Source organism: Vigna angularis, chromosome 3 (assembly GCF_016808095.1).
Source record: "Vigna angularis cultivar LongXiaoDou No.4 chromosome 3, ASM1680809v1, whole genome shotgun sequence".
NCBI lineage: Eukaryota > Viridiplantae > Streptophyta > Magnoliopsida > Fabales > Fabaceae > Vigna > Vigna angularis.
The window spans coordinates 1,575,312-1,592,838 of NC_068972.1; the positions used below are offsets into that span (position 1 = coordinate 1,575,312).

Consider the following 17,527-nt stretch of genomic DNA (forward strand, 5'->3'; position numbering starts at 1 on the left):
GGTGATGATGGGGTTGACAGATAGCTGGATATGGAAGCAGACTCTACCGCTCTGAAACGATGAAATTGCCCCCATTTATGCAACAAATACTCGTTCCTGTGTGCAGAGTCCTTCCCATATTCTTCTTCCTCATCGTCGTCGTCTTCATCTGATGCCCAAACCTGTTGTTTTTCGCAAGGTATGCTTCCAACCACTGCGAATTTTCTTTCTCCTCTCTTTTCAATTTGATGCTAAGCGTCGCTCTTCGTTTCTCTATCTTTTAATTTGTTCCTCAAATGATTAACCTCTAGGGGCACCGATACAAGCTTCAACCGTAGCTCATTTCTTTGTTCTTTCTTCTGTTTTCTTTTTTCTCTTTCCATTTTCGATCAACTTGGCTGCGTGCTTTGCGCTCTTTGTTTTCATTCATTTCAATGTTTGAGCTGCCTTAGGGTATATCAATACGCGTTTTGCTGTTGATTTTTATTTTGGTTTTGGATACTGCTAATTTGACGCTGTCTGATTGAGCTCAAAGGGTTTATTGATTATGTCCTCTGCGTGCGAATTTGAATTCGTAAACTGGATTGCGATTGGCAGCAGAACCGTGTTTTTGTTTGATTCCGCGTGTGATTTCAGATTCAGTACCTTTTTTATTGTGGTCGTGTTGATGGCAGTCGGGGGGCCAATGTGGTTTTCTTTATTTTTCTCCTTTTTTTTTTTTGGCATAATGTTACATTTTGTTTCTTGGCACCGAATTTTTTTGAACCATTTTGTTCAAATGTGTTTTAAATATTCACATTTGTTACTATTTAGCTGAAACATAGATTTTGCCCTATCTACTTAGTAAACCATAAAGGGTTTGTTTAGATTCAGACTATAAGTGCTTTTGAGAGCTCTCTACTGTATACATAGAGCTTTTTTCCACAGATTCCCACTGTTTATTTGTTTCTAGTGCTGAATTTTAGGTGAATAACAAAATTTGAATGACAATCTATTCACATTGGCATGTTATGATTTTAGATGGGGGTTCAACGACATGAAGCCCTTGCGGAAGACGAGCCTGCTGAAAATGCTTGTGCTAGTAGTGCTTCGAACCAAGGTGCTCTTCCCAGTGAGTCTGCCAATAGCAATCCATGTGTAAATACTGAAAGTAGTGCAGTTAATGAATCGGGTGTTATTTTTTTTAAGAAAAGTAATACATCACACATCTATAGACAAGATGTTGTGAAAAATATTACCAGTGGCATGATTGGGATTGTGACAGAAGTTGCTGGTGATTCAGATTCAGATTCAGATAGCAGCATTACTGATGACGAGAATGATAGTGAGGATGATGATGGTGATGGTGAGGAAGGCGATGATAGTAATAATGCTAGCAGGAATTCTGAAAGTAATGTTTCTGCTGGGCATTGTAAAACCGATGCACTTCTGGCTGACCAGTTGCGTGTACTGTGGATGGACGAATCTGAATCCACTCAAAATTTCCACGACGTTGAAGTTGTTGATCGTGGATTTTTGCATGGTGATTTTGTTGCTGCGGCTTCAGACCCTACTGGGCAAGTGGGTGTGGTGGTTGATGTCAATATATGTGTGGATATGTTGTCCCATGATGGCTCTATAATAAAAGATGTCTCGTCAAAAAACATACAGCGTATTAGGGATTTCACTGTTGGTGATTATGTGGTGCATGGGCCTTGGCTAGGCAGAGTCGATGATGTTTTGGATAATGTAACTGTCTTATTTGATGATGGTTCAGTTTGTAAAGTTTCGAAAGCAGATCCATTGAATCTTAAACCAATTTCTAAGAATATTGTTGAAGATGGGCATTTTCCCTATTACCCAGGGCAGCGGGTAAGGGCGAGCTCCTCATCAGTTTTCAAGAATTCAAGATGGCTGTCTGGCTTGTGGAAAGCTAATAGGTTAGAAGGTACAGTAACTAAAGTTACAGTTGGATCAGTATTTGTTTATTGGATAGCATCGGCAGGTTATGGGCCATACTCTTCTACTGCCCCAGCCGAGGAGCAGAGTCCAAAAAACTTAAAATTGTTGTCTTGTTTTGCTCATGCAAATTGGCAATTGGGTGACTGGTGTCTCTTACCCTCATCAGTACTGTCATCCTCAGCTTCCATGGACAAAGGCATGTCAAAATTGGAACTTAACGATTCTGCTAACACTGAATTAGATTCTAATCAGACAGGAAGTGGGTGTGATTCAGAAGAAGCTACTGTTGAGGAAACAAATGGGAATAAGGATACCATGGAGCTTGATCCAGCTGATACTTTGCAAGGGAAGGATGGACATGAGAAAAGTAATCCTTCACGTGATTCTAGCTCATGCTGCAGTTCTATCTCCGTATCAAAGGAACCTGTCCATGAAGCTTGGCCTCTTCACCGCAAGAAAATTAGGAAAGTTGTCATCAGGAAAGAAAAGAGGGCCCGAAAGAAAGAGGAAAGTTTTGAGAAAGCTCTTTTGATTGCCAACACAAGAACAAAAGTTGATGTTGCATGGCAGGATGGAACAATAGGGCATGAACTGAATTCTACAAGTTTAATTCCTATAGATAATCCTGGTGACCATGAATTTGTTTCAGAACAATATGTGGTAGAGAAGACCTCCGATGATGGTAATGATATTTCTGAAGCTAGGCGAGTTGGGGTGGTGAGAAGTGTTAATGCTAAGGAGCGGACAGCTTGTGTGAGGTGGTTAAAAAAGGTTGCTAGGGCAGAAGATCCTCGAGAGTTTGACAATGAAGAAGTTGTAAGTGTGTATGAGCTAGAGGGCCATCCAGATTATGATTACTGCTATGGGGATGTGGTTGTTCGCCTGACACCTGTGTCTGCACATTTAGAAACAGCTTCTGTTGAGGAGTCCACTGAGAAATCAGAGCAGAAAACTGAAGACTGTGGGATTAAAAAGGAAGCAAAAATCCAATCTGATGCTAATAGAGTAGAAAATGCATCTAGTGATACTTCTATGCAATTTTCTGATCTCTCTTGGGTTGGAAATATAACTGGCCTTAAGAATGGTGATATTGAAGTTACTTGGGCTGATGGGATGGTGTCAACGGTATGCTCATTTTTGTTATTTCCTGCTATTCTCTATCTCTCTTTCTCTCCCCCCCTACACACACACACATACACATATTGCATCTTATTTTAGTCAATTCAAACTGAAGAACTGCTTCAATTATTTTAATGCCTGGTGAAAATTTAAATGTTCTATAATTAATTATAAGGTTTAGGATTTCTTTAATATCTTTGTCACTAAAATATTCTACTGTGTGCTTTACTTTTACAAGTACTTTAAACAATATACTTACAATCAGCGAAGGTTCCTTTCTATTGCTCTGAAGAGTAATCTACAGGTGGTCTTTTGTGAAAATTTGGCAAATATATTAGAATTTTGCTTTGAGATGTTTATTGGGTATATACTTCACTGAATTCGAGGGAGCATTCAAACTTGAGGATCAAGTAAACTTAAATGTTTAGGACCTCTGTTTTCTAATCCACCATTGTAATATAGCCTAATGAGTCCCCAAGAAGTAAAAAATATTGCCAAAACCCTGAAACAAACATCGATTAAGGATCCACTCCGGCAAACTGAATTAAGAGTTATTGAATAAGTGTTTATCATTTAGGCGACTAGGCACTTATACATAAATTGTTTTCATAATCAAAGAAGAAACAATGTTTTAAATCCTTGATAGGCACGCATAGTGGCTGCCCCCAGAATTGCTAGAGTGGATGGTAGGATAGCTACAAATAAATTGATTAAAATTCACAAAAAGAATAATGAGTCAGAATAATAATATAAAGAGTAAACAGAGGTAGAGAAACCAATCATCAAATAGAAAACACAGGTAGAGATAGAGTGAAGCAATTAGCTAGAAAAGAGAAACCAGTTGTCCGAGTGCTTGGCAGAGAGATAATTGTGGTCGAGTAATGTCATACATGGAAACAAGGGTTGGTTGGTTGAGAATGAAAGTGAGAAAGGACAGCTCTTTCATTGCTTTTATAAGCAAAATATTGTTGTAGAAATTGAAATCTCAAAAGTTTCCCCTTCAAACAAGCCCTAACATTAGTGTTTAGAGTGCTTTTTTGGAATTAAGAGACAGTGCTGCTATCCTAGCCATTACAACTGCTACTTTGCCTCTGACAGGTGCTACAGTGAACTGCTAGCTGCAATGGTCCTTGAAGTGGCCAGGGACCATTCCACCTTGCTACACCACTATAGTCTGCTATTTAGAACCCTGAGAAGAAATATGATCAAAATGCTTCCTTATAAGCTAAAACTGAATTTATAAATATGATCTTGAAGAGCTTATTAAAATAAGATGAAAATAGCTTATGGACATATAATCTATTAGTGAAAGTTCTTTCAAGCACTTTCACAAGTGGTTATGCATCTGATAATCTCAAATAAGCTGTGAATAAATTCTTCAAAGGTGTCCTATATGTACCAAGACATTCAATAGACCAGATAGATAAAAAAATTCAGAAATTGTTTATTGAAGTCAAAATATTATAATTATAATAAAAGATTGATTGGTACATGAGCGTATTTTAGTCATAAACTACCGGAATTTATTTTAGTAAAAATAAAAGATTGAGGTCGGAATACATATATATCAACTTTATATTCTAAGGTATTTCATGTCTGATAATACGTTTTTTTTCCATTTGAACTGCAATGGTTTACTTTACTTTCAGGTTGGACCCCAAGCAATCTATGTGGTTGGTCGAGATGATGATGATGAATCAATTGCTGCTGGGAGTGAAGTAAGTGATGCTGCTAGCTGGGAAACTGTTAATGATGATGAAATGGAAGTCCTAGAGGATTCCAGAGAGGTTTGTTTCTGTTTTTTGACCTGGACCATGATTCTTACCAACTTTCAACTTGTTTCTTTCTGAGACGAAGCCTACAGGAAAAAACTTTCATTTGATCCTTATCTAGAGTTGCTTCCACTTATTAATAAAAGATCTAAAATAAGTAAACTGTGATTTCCCAATCTTGCAAACTTTTGCTGTTTTCATTTCACAGCCTTCACTTCTTTTTCTTCTTGGCTTTATGCAGTCAAGCAGCAATGCATCTAATACCAATTGTCTGTTTAATATTTCAATTTAAGTGATTGTGATCATTATCTCATTTCAAAAGGTCATTGAAAGTTTTGTGATAGACATCCTATCTGCCTACCAAAAAATGTAGTTATTATCCCGTTTTTTAAATTATATATATATATATATATTATGACATGCAGGATATTCAGAGGGAAAATTCAAGCAGTGTTACGTCTGAGACAGAAGAAAGTGGAGAGAATGATTTTGGTAGGGCTGCCGCACTTTCTGTTCCCCTAGCAGCATTTCGGTTTGTCACTAGACTTGCCAGTGGAATATTCTCAAGGGGCCCAAGGAACTTGGATTCTATTGACATGCAGATAAAAGCTGGACATGAACATCCATCACCAGTAGTTAATGATGAGTCTAGTTCGCAGAGACTTATTCCCATTAATGGTGATACTTCAGGCAGTAAGAATGGAAGATATGAGGAGGTTGCGTCGGAAGCAACTGAAACTGTGGAAGCATGTGACACCCTCTATGGCTTGAAAAAGGAAGATGCTCTTGCAAGTTGTGATAATGGGAGTTGCAGTTTGAATCATTTTGACATAACTCAAGATCCATCAGACCACTATTTTATTGGTGCAAATGGACAGGTACTGCTGCTGCCTTATTTCTAATAAGATTAGGAAAAAGGAATAATGAAAAAGTACTTCATGTTTATTGTATATCAGGGGCTATGTTAATATACCATTTGTTTTGACCAAAACGCCAACTCCTTTTTGAAAGAGATCAAATTCAACGGTAATAATGTAGTTTAAAATGTATTATCTATTTTAGAAGTACTAATTTCTTGAATTACTCTCTCCTCTCTCCTAGTCCTTCCTTTCCTTTTATTTGTATGTTCTCTTGTAGCAAAGAACAAAACAATTCGACTGACAAGAGCATAGAAAATATGAAGTAGAAAGAAAAGAAATAGATTGTAAAATAACCCACTGCAGTACATCATATTCAAACTTGGTGTACATCTGTTCCAATTTCAAAATTTAGGTGCACATATGGAATGGGCCTGGAGATAGACTTCACTTTAGATGGAAATCACTTTGTATTGTATGGCAATACTTTATGTGGCTGCCAACCTCTTGCAAATCTTTCTAAAAAATTGCAATCACCATCGCAATTGGCATAATTCTGGGAGCTTTACACAGACCGATATAGGGGAACAACGGTTGTGAAATAAAAGGAAAAATTTGGGAGAGTAAAAATAAGTTGAATTATTTTCTTAAATAAATATATAAATTCGAAATTGTACTAATATCTTTAAATTTAAGATGATAAAAGAAAGGAATTGAGTTTTGTCCAAGGTTTCTAATAATAGTCTTTTGTAAAATAAAATGGGTATATATTTTTGATAAACATTTATTTACCAACATGTTTTAATTTGCATGCACAGGCCTGTATATTTTAGTCTAATCACTATAGTTTAGTATTAATGTAGATTAGGTTCTTATATTTAGCTAACCAGGTATCGACAGTGTTATCAATAGAAGCATCAAACATGTGAATGTGCACATATCTATTCAAATGTTAGCTTTCTCCTTTTGTATTTGGTTTCCTTTCTTGTATTATACTGCAATCACTAGATTATTTCTATCTGCTTTCAGAGTAACAACAGGAAATGGTTAAAGAAAGTGCAACAAGATTGGAACATACTGCAGAATAACCTTCCTGGTCAGTGATCATCTAAGTTTTGTATTGGTGAGCTGTACACCCATCTTAGTAACTGTAATTGTTTGAAACATTTTGACAGAGGAAATCTATGTACGAGTTTATGAAGATAGAATGGATCTCTTGAGAGCAGTTATTGTAGGGCCATATGGAACCCCTTACCAAGATGGACTCTTTTTCTTTGATTTTCACCTTCCGCCAGAATACCCTGATGTTCCACCGGTAAGGAATGTTATCTTGAAGATGTTTTGCTGTCCAATTTAATATGCTCCCACTAAAGAAAGTGAAGATAGTTAAAAGTCAATGACATTCAATTTGTATATATTTAATCCAAATGAGATATATCTCATGCCTTTTCTATGTTTATCTGGATGTCAAATGATATGCAGTCTGCATACTATCATTCTGGTGGCTGGCGAATTAACCCTAATTTGTATGAGGAAGGGAAGGTTTGCCTTAGCCTTCTGAATACATGGACAGGCAGAGGAAATGAAGTATGGGATCCAAAATCCTCTAGCATACTTCAAGTCCTGGTTTCACTTCAAGGTTTAGTACTCAATTCTAAGCCTTACTTCAATGAAGCTGGGTATGATAAGCAGATTGGGACAGCCGAAGGAGAGAAGAATTCATTGTCATACAATGAGAATACCTTTTTACTTAATTGCAAGACTATGATGTATCTTATGAGGAAACCCCCCAAGGTATGAACAACGATAAAAATATTTTATTTTGTCCTATCCATTTTATTGAACTGTTCATATTTTATCATGGATAGTTAATTAGTTAAAGCACTATTACATTGTGCATACTTGGTTTTTGTAGACTGAAGGTGTATACAGTTTGTGTATCGTTAAAGAAAACTGAAACTCTTTGAAAAGGTTAATAACAGGGTTAACAAAGAAGCAGAGGGGTATTTTGTTGAACTTACATGTTTTGATTAGCTTATTTTGGGAATGTATGTTTTTTTTTGTTGCTAATTTCCTAGGAGAGCTTTGAAAAAAAAAATATGATTATTTCAATGAGCTAATGAATTTGTTTTTAAGTAATTGCAACATTTACATGTTTCATTGGCATTAGTTCACGTGTACTCTAGTAGTTGTTGAGACAACTGTTAATTGATTCTGAGCTGTGTGAGGTGTATTTGACTCTAGGATTTTGAAGTGCTTGTCAAAGAACATTTTAGGAGGAGGGGCCATAACATCCTTAAGGCTTGTGATGCATATATGAAAGGTTGCTTGATTGGCTCTTTGACTAGAGATGCCTCCGTTAGTGAAAAAAGCGGTCAGAATTCAACCTCTGTGGGTTTCAAGTTGATGTTAGCCAAGATAGTGCCAAAGCTTTTCTCGTCACTTAGTGAGGTTGGAGCTGATTGCGAGGAATTTAGGCATCTCAAAGATTTGTAGCGAAATTATGGTGATACATTACTTCCGTAAAGCCAACTTGGTTTGCTGGCTCTGCCCAACTTTAAAATATTTGAAGGTACAAAAAAGTGTAAAGGTTGTCATATACTGTCATTGTTTTGATTTCTACCATTTATGCCCATTAATTTTCCTTTAAAAGATCAATTTACTTCTAGGAGCTTGAAGGAACATAAGTGGTGGGAGTTATATTTACATTGAGAGAGAAGCAACTACTGATAGAGCAGGCTGGATATCCTCTTGATTTTGATCAGCTGTAATAGGGGAAGAAATGTTGGTTACTAACTTGTAAACTGTTTACATTTTTTTATTTCTTTTATATCTGGGATTAAGCGAGCCAAATGGCATCGTGTGATCCATGCAACCAACTTCCCTTAGTGAGATACGGCTTTCGTTGTCGTTGTTTTATATATGGGGAGAGGGTGGTGGGAGTCGGAGTTGGATTTTCACAGGTATTTTAAAGAATTTGATTGTCTTGGATTGATTGATTGATTGATTTACCTTCTGTTTCTGAAGATACGATGAATTGAATATAGTTGAAGAAGCCCCTCCTCTTTTGTAATGGACACTTGGTGTTTTTGTGCCTTGGCATTTCTTTGCATTTAGTGTTTTTGCTGAATCCCTACTTGGGACAAAGGAAGTAATATTTCTTTGACCATTTAAGATGCATCCTTTGCATCGCATAAAAACCAAAGTACTTTAATGTTTTTTATCCTTAACATATCTTGATAATTTTGTTCCTGGATTTCTTTTCTCCTTTTCATCACTGCCTCTATTGTTTTTTTGTCTGCAAACTGTTTGCATGCCTCCTCATAATGAGAATAGAAAACTTTCAATGTCTACAGAGATCGCATAGCAGTAAAATTGTTTGCATTTGGCTTTCTTTTTAAAATTTTGTTGGCTTCCTCACGGTTTTAATACTTGAGTTAAGAAAAACGTGTGTATAAACATATAGATAGTATTAGATTTAACTTGTAAGATGCGAGATTTTTGGAAGTAATCGATATAAACAATTCAATATCCTTTACGTTTTACTAGTTCAATTGTGGTGTGTTTAATTAAACAAATGTGCACTAATTCTTTATTCTACTATCTTATTTTAATGAGTCAAAATTTAGTAATTATATTAATTTAAATCTTACACATTTATCAAATAAAATATATGTATGATCTTTATATATATATATATATATATATATATATATATATGCCTACTACTAATTTCGATGAAATCAATACGAAAGAAGCAATCACAGGTTTGTGTAGAGTGTGTATTTTTTTTTAATTTTAAAAACAATTAAGAGTGAAATGGAAATACAAGATGTGTGTATCAAATGAAGGTATCCTTTTTTAATTTATTTTTAGTTTTATACTTTTTTTTATTATAAAATATAATTTAGGATAAAATAGGAATGTGAAATGTATGCAATAAATTGAGAATTCTATTTATATATTGATAGAGATTACAAGTGGAAACAAATGCATCTAAGTGTTTCTGCATCTAATTTGTTTGACAAAAGAAAATAACATAATTAAAAAATTGAGGTATCATAATATTTATTAAAATAAAATTATTATTAAAATTCATATTAAAGGTATAATGAATTAATAAAGAAAAAATTATAAAAGTATTATTTTATTAATTTTTATGATATTATAATTAAAGAGTTGATTAGGATAATTATTATTTATGACAAGTAGTTTCTTTATAAATAATAAAATAAATAAAATGAGTATATAATAGGAAGGATGAATTATGTTTTTAAATTTTCAACTGTGATGCGGAATTGAAATTCGTTTGTCAAAAATTTTACTTTTATGTATTATGTTAGTATAAAATATATTTGATACAACAACAAAATTTAACGTCATTAAATTAAAATGATTATGTTTATTATTTTTAAAAGTTGAAAACTAAAATATATCAAAATTTAAAATAAAAATCAATTTTAATTTCGCATTGGACAAAAAATAAAGTTAAAATGTTTTATGTACGACACATTCTATATGTTCCATTCTAATATGTCCATCAAGCATTGCTTAAGTGGATAAATTAAATTTGTTTATTAAGGGATAAAATAAACAATTAATAAAGGAAATGTATGGGAAAAATTAAAATAATAAAATTACAATTAAAAGAAAAACTCTAAAAGAAAAGAACAACCAATAGGAATCAAATCAAATTTAAGTCAGATAATTAAAAAATGAATGCTTTGTAAACTGAGGTGTTACAAAGTCTAGTAGAGATTTAAGAAATTTGATAGAAATATAAATTTAAATTTAAATCTTAAATTGAATAAACATAAGAAAGTTAAACATTATATAAAAAAAATTAAATTCATTATTTTAAAGTTTTTAAGTTGAAGATAATATCAAATTCTGTTGATTTAATTCAGATTTCATTATTATTAAATATTTACAGTGAATTCTTTATGTTTAAGTCTCGCATTGTATAAAGGTAGTATAAAATTTATTCATAATATTATATAAAAAAATTCATAAATTAATATCTTTTGGGGTTAAAGGTAGTATAAAATTTATTGTGAGTTTACCTTATGTTTATTGAATTTTCTTGATGAATCTCCTTCTTAAAAATCCATCAACTTTTCATTTTGTTTTTAGTTATTCAAGTTGCCTCCACCACTAAATTAAATTGTATAAACAAATCAAAGGCAAGCTGCATGAACTAGCAGTTAAATTGGATTCACCAATTTCTCTTACTTTATTCATTATTAGGGTTTAGGTGGAGAACTGATCAACCTTATCGCAACCACAGAGAAGTGTTAATGTGTATTCGGACTAACTCTTATTTAGGTAAGAAAATAATGCTATTTTTTCTAAAACAACATAATTAGACTACAATGATAATTCGCTGCTTACATTAAATAACACTACTTTAGAGTAATAAAAGTCTGTTAGATGACAAAATTGGAGAGGAAGTAGATAGAGTTGTCAAAGTCCTTGTCATTTTTTCAGAACATCGACACCTACCATCATAAGTTGTTGGAAAACATTTTTGGTTGTTAGTTTTAAAAAGAATTCGCTGTCATTTCACCAAATACAATTGACTCATCAGTCTCGACAAACCATTTATAAATTCTTAAGTTATCAGCAGCATTTCAACCACTCTCACAAACTATAATATGTGGAAATCAATTCCACCATCAGCAATACATTGACATAACACTTCTTGCATCTACCAATGTTTCATAAAAAACTAGAATAATCAATATTTGTATTATAATGATTCTACTTGTATTATAATATAGTATAGTGATCAAAGTTTATACAAGTTTGCATCAGTACAATTGATGAAAGGTTATTAAAAATTTGAATAAGAAAGTTTATGAGAAAAAGACTTAATATAAAGAAGCTAAGTATGAAAATGGTGGGAAAAGGATGGTATCTGGTGTTGATCCCTTCCGACAGCATTCTCCGACGTAGGTGTCACCTCATGACTCCATCCTCTGTAACGGTTCCGCGTCAGCTCCAGCAGCGACTCTCTTACATCTTCGGCTTCGACAGTTTCATTGTCTTTTTTCTGTTCAACATTCAAAAACAGAATAATTACCATGTTTTTTTTTTCTGGTCAACATGATACAAGAAAACATGTTAAGTTACCTCGACTTCAAAAACATTTGACACCAGACCCTTGTGGCTGGTTACCGTGGCATGCACCACGTCCATGCCAATAGTGTTCAACGACTCCATCAATTTCACAAACCCACCAGGCCTGTGTTCACAGAATACCTTCACAAAATACTCATTCCCATCTATCAGAGCCACTTCCACCTGCGGCTGCAATGTACCAAAATCTTACAATTATATATCCAAAACTCTAAACTATAACATGATAATATATAAAGTAATGATCTTATGCATACTATTGAAGTGGGCTTTTGTAGTATATACAGGTACGTACCTCCATTTGCTGGGTTTGCTTCTCAATCAATGCTGCATCCTCCTTTTGTTTGTATACATAGCCATTCGCTGAGGTACCCACATGCAACCCAGATTGGCCCTTAGCAGGTTCAGAGTTTGGACATAGTTCACCTACACCCACATATTGATTATTATTGTTGTCATTATTTCCATTGATGCAGTTGCTTTCGGTGTCTGCATTCTCCTCAAGCTCGTCTTGCAGCTCCTTCACTTGCTTCTGCAAATCCTTTACGTATTCAATAGCATCTCCAAGGATTGAGGCCCTGTCCAACTTTGAGATCCGTGGAACCAAAGAACGAAGCTTGTATAACCTGTCATTCAGCTTCTTCCTTCTCTTCCTCTCGGCCATCAGGTTCTTGGACTGATTCCCTTTCCCATTCCTCCTCCTATACTTTCCATCTTCCTCTTCTTCGTTCTGCTCACTGCAATCTGACATTGAATCCGATCGAGCAACAACATGTTTCAGCAACTCCTTGTCCTCCTCTTGCTTCTCTTTTGCTTCCAGAGACTCCATGTACTGTGAATCTGTCGTCATGAGGCTTTTCTGATACGTGTTGTCATGCTCGTCTTCAGGGTTTGTTTGCTTGTCATGAAAGAAGGAACCTTGGTATTCTTCAGAAAAGGCATCGCTCTTCATTCTGTTCAGCTGATTGTAGTTGAACTGCTGCATGAAGTTCAGTGGAGAACTGCACAGGCCGATGCGGTGGTCCATGGTCATGACATCCGAAGGGTGGAAATGAGTGTTCCTGCTGTTGTTCCCTTCGTTTTCATCGCCTAAAAGTGGGTTTTGTTGCATGTTGCTCATTGAATTCACGTCAATGTTGAAGCTCATTGAGTGGTTCACAGCTTCAATGCACTGGCTTTTGACAAAATCTATTACTTGATGATCTTCGGCCACCTTTTACACCCACACACATATATATAGAGAGAGAAAATTAATCTATTTATACATTCTATAAATGCTACCTACAAGAACACATAAGTTATATGTTATATGATATGACAGTACTTGTTTGGTTACAAACAGCTCAATTAGTCCACCTGGCGCTGAAATCAAAACCTGGGTCCCCATTGTTTCCTGCAAATTAAATTACCATATACATACAAACTCAATATGTATGAAAAGTAAACTCCTTTGGCATTCCACAAATGAAATGAAAATAAATAAAAAAATTGACTTACATCCAAAATGCTTGAATCCAAGCTATTGGAATAGTTCACCCAACTGGGTTGGTTTGTTAATAGGGTCTGTGTATAAATCCTGTTGATTGTTGTATACGGGGTAAGAATACAGAACACCATAGATAAAGGGAAGGGGAGTATTGGAATCTTATAACTAGAAAATATACAGACCCAGAATTATCTATGGGTATGGAAGTGGAAAGTTGGGAAAGAAGATCACAGGGCTTTGTTCTGGGGTGTGGATAAGTGGTATCCCTGCATGAAACCACAGAAGACACAGGGAAAAGATGTTCTTCACCAGCATTTTTGTTGCTTTCGGTGCCACCACAACAGCAACCCAACCACTCGAGAAACCTATAGCAAGCATTATAATGGAACGCGACAAGAGAAAGAGAAAAGAAGAATAATCAGATAATCATGTCTAACCTTTCGTCTTCACTCAATTTCCAGTAGATACAGTAATCCCATCCGTTCAAACCCACAAGGGATCTTAGTCTTTCCACCAAGTTTTGCATGACGATGTTCATGTCACCTTCTTCAATCAGTGCCAACTGATTCTCAGAACACCTCTGGCTAGCCGACACAACCGAGGTACAAACCAATCAAGAGTGTTTGTCAGATATCGAATTGACTTGTGTCTTATGTACTATATTCTCGTACAGATAAAAAAATAAACATGTGTTAATTATATGATAATGTGATATATATGTAAAATGCATATCTATGTCAGAACATCACAGGAGTTGAGAAAGTTAATCTTAGTTTTACAACATTACATCACGGTCAAGATGATTTAATCATTCATTTTAATTTTATGGTTATGATTTGTTCCCTTCAAGTACGTCACTCGATATATGCTTATATATAGCCACATGCATCCACGCAGATACCACATATAAATGGAAAATGAATGAGATATATAAACCTAGATGATGATAGTAAAACTTCTTGTTTTAGTTCTCAAAAGCAAAGTGACTATATATGTTACTTGATCCTTTGACTAAAAACAAGAAAAGCTAAGAGAAAAATTGAAACAAAAACTGATATCCATACACACTTAGTTGATAGCAACAGTTAACTGCACTGTCATGCCACAAATTTGAATCATATATCCATCTCAGCAAACCAAGAGCAGAAGCAAAGTTCCTTGTGCAAATGATGATGGCTAGGAAGAAAAGGAAGATGCAGACAACATTGAAAGCACACACCTGGTACTTTCCTTGTTTATTTGATAACAATATCTTTTTATATATATATAAATTGGAGCGTGTCTGTTACTATGGTAGGTGAACTGCAGAGGGTGAATGATATATATATATATATATATATATATATATATATATATATATATATATATATAGAGAGAGAGAGAGAGAGAGAGAGAGAGAGAGAGAGAGAGATTTTTGCAATGAAATAGTTGTTCTGTGTTGTGTTTAGTTAAGGAAGAGAAACGAGAAATGAGGAAAGAAAGGTGAATTGAAAGATATAGATGAGTTGGTGATGATGGAAGGAACATATTGCATGATCCAAGATGGCGTACAAAACCCTAACTACTTGCTTAAGCTTTTCATTCCTTTCGTATACTATATTCTCTCAAACCCTCAACTACTCCACTCGTAAATATTGGAATTTTAATTTTAAAATGGTGAAAATTTCTTAAATTAAACTTATGTTTTATAGGCGTTTTATTTCTACGATAAATTCATATGATATAATTAATTTACATATACTGTTTTGTTTTACTTTTTCCTTTTTTATAATTATAAAAGTATATTTCTTTCCTTGTTACATATTCTTAAAACATAAAGTCTCAATATTATTTTATTATCCATGAGTGATGATTCTTTTTTATAATAAGTTAAATTTATACTTCCGTCTTATAACCGACTATATTAATTTTATATTCAATAATTTAGTTTATATTTTTATTGAATAATTTAATTTAATATTTTATTATTATTTAAGATTGTGAAATGAATAATGTAAAAGAAAAAGTGTAACTTCCAATTATAACATATTAAGGGTTTAAACACTATATTTTCCTTTTACATCATAATGAATAATAATATTGTATTAAATTAAGTTACTTAATTTAAATATAAATTAAATGATTAAATACAAAAGAAAAGTAATAAAACGGGTAGTAAAGTGAGAGTATAAAATTTATGGTTAATAAAATGCATTATAGAGTGGGAGTATAAAATTTATAGTGTCAAGAAATCAGGTTCTTTAAGAAGATTGTGAAGGTTATTTTGACACGCATTAAAACTGAAAACAAAACAAAAAATGAGCGTGAATTTGACACGCATTAAAACTGAAAACAAAAAAAAAAATGAAAAAATAATAAGCGTGAATATACTACTAAATTCTTTTTAAAATTCTCTCCAAATTAATATTTGATTTTTGTATTAAATATTAAATAATAAAATAATATATTATAGGTCACATTATAATATGTCTTCAAAATATTTAGTTTGGTGTTGGTTCATAGATTATGAAATACAACAATAATTAATAAACAATAAATTCTTAAATAGAATAATTTCCAAATTTCTTTATAATAAGAAATAAAAGCGGATTTGAACAATTAAACAGGGAAAACAGTAGATTAATACCTGAATGATTAAACACCGAAAACAGTAGCCAGTATTCTTTGTATAATACTTTAGTTTCTCATTTTTTCTTTTAAGTTTAACAGGTTATTTTATTTTCAGTTTTGCTGAATTTTGTCGGTTCTTTATTTTAAAAGTGTATTAAATTGGTCCTCATTTCGTAAATTTTGCATTAACGTTATCCCTTCTATTAAATACGCATAAACGGCGTTAACTTTTTTTCTCTCCCTCCTCTACTCTTCTGTAATGTAGCAAACATTTCTCTTCTTTTTTGTCTTTTTATTTTTTTTATAATACCAAAAAACATTGCAGCTCAAGACACTTCTGCTAGATCATTTAAAAGAATATTCTTTCACATTTTTATCACTTTTCAACCTACTTTCATATTAGGTTTTGTCATTAAATAAAAATAACAATATTTATTATTATTATAAATTTTAAGAAATATGAAAAAGTATAACTAAAAATAAAACGATTTATCTTAACGAAATAATACTATACATGTCAGTTTAATTTGAGATAATATAACTAAATAAAAAACAAAATGAATTTAGGATAATATAATTAAAAAACATCTTTTAGCTTTCATCAATTTGTTTTAGTATATAAAAAAATGAACTAAAAGGTAGAAAAAAGATAACAAATTATAATTATAATATTGATATAGATTATGCAGTATGATTACATTTTTAGTTAAGAATATATTTTTCATATTTATATTATTTATGAAAACTATGTTTCGCTTTTAATTAAATTAATTATACATTTCTATATGTAAATATTATTGTTGATATACGAAGAAGTTTTATATTATTTTATAAAATTAACTTCGTATTTGGATTATAGAGATGAATTTGGAAGACTCAAAATGAGAGAAAAATTACAGAAAGAAAAGTGAGAGTGAAGGTGCTTCACTAAAAAAATACAAGAATTGAGAAAAAAACTTTATAAAAATTTGCAAACAATTTGATAACATAAAAAATTTATAAAAATTTGCAAGCAATTTATATATAAAAAAATCCTACAAAATAAACATAAAATTGTCAAATATTTAATTTGAAAAGAATGTTTAATATAATAGCTTGGTGATCCAATAATAATATAATAACAAGTAAAAATAAACTTGGTTAATAATCAATTTCATTATAGTAAATTTTAATATTATTAATTTTATTATAATAAATACTCGTGTAATAATATATTAAAAGATATTTAAACTTAACTTAATATTATATAAATGACTTATAAAATAAAATTTACGATTATTTATATTATCAAATAATTTTCTTCTTAACAAATATAAATTTTCCAATCATTTTACTATTTTAATAGAAAAAATGCATTACAAAAATATTTATAAGGACCGATTAAAAATAAAATTGAAAGATAACACATGATAAGTTTTGAAAAGTAGGAAAAAAGAAAACTGGGAAGTGTAGTGGTGGAATGAAAATGTTTTGGAACTCGTAAGAAAGAGGGAAAAAGTGAGATGAAAACAAGGGAGGAAAAGTATAAAAAGATAACACCTGAGAAAAAAAAAGAAAGGTTTGATGTGTCACACAGTAAGAGGAACATATGATAGAGAAAAACAAAATAAGTTATTAAGTTTTTT

The 17,527-nt window shown here is 32.6% G+C and overlaps 2 protein-coding genes across 4 annotated transcripts; one reads left to right on the top strand and one right to left on the bottom strand.

Moving 5' to 3' along the window:
* Positions 1 to 5: 5 nt before the first annotated feature.
* Positions 6 to 8,741, top strand: LOC108326000 (probable ubiquitin-conjugating enzyme E2 23). Of its 3 annotated transcripts, none has more exons than XR_001831915.2 (9): positions 6 to 178; positions 1,000 to 3,045; positions 4,689 to 4,826; positions 5,237 to 5,689; positions 6,698 to 6,764; positions 6,844 to 6,983; positions 7,151 to 7,462; positions 7,913 to 8,240; positions 8,322 to 8,741. XR_001831915.2 is itself a non-coding variant. In XM_017559196.2 (8 exons), exons 1-8 carry the CDS (start codon positions 152 to 154, stop codon positions 8,162 to 8,164), a joined length of 3,435 nt encoding a protein of 1,144 aa, XP_017414685.1. In that variant the 5' UTR covers positions 6 to 151; the 3' UTR covers positions 8,165 to 8,741. The 3 variants fall into 3 exon arrangements, 1 of the variants encoding a protein (XP_017414685.1); XR_001831916.2 differs by having other exon boundaries at positions 8,338 to 8,741; XM_017559196.2 differs by having other exon boundaries at positions 7,913 to 8,741.
* Positions 8,742 to 11,461: 2,720 nt separating this feature from the next.
* Positions 11,462 to 14,508, bottom strand: LOC108324819 (transcription factor ABORTED MICROSPORES). Its single transcript, XM_017557746.2, has 8 exons — positions 14,357 to 14,508; positions 13,730 to 13,949; positions 13,475 to 13,657; positions 13,304 to 13,382; positions 13,131 to 13,199; positions 12,102 to 13,019; positions 11,801 to 11,977; positions 11,462 to 11,720 (listed from the first exon to the last, which is right to left on the bottom strand). The coding sequence occupies exons 2-8, from the start codon at positions 13,828 to 13,830 to the stop codon at positions 11,553 to 11,555; spliced, it is 1,695 nt and encodes a 564-aa protein (XP_017413235.1). The 5' UTR covers positions 13,831 to 13,949; positions 14,357 to 14,508; the 3' UTR covers positions 11,462 to 11,552.
* Positions 14,509 to 17,527: the final 3,019 nt, after the last annotated feature.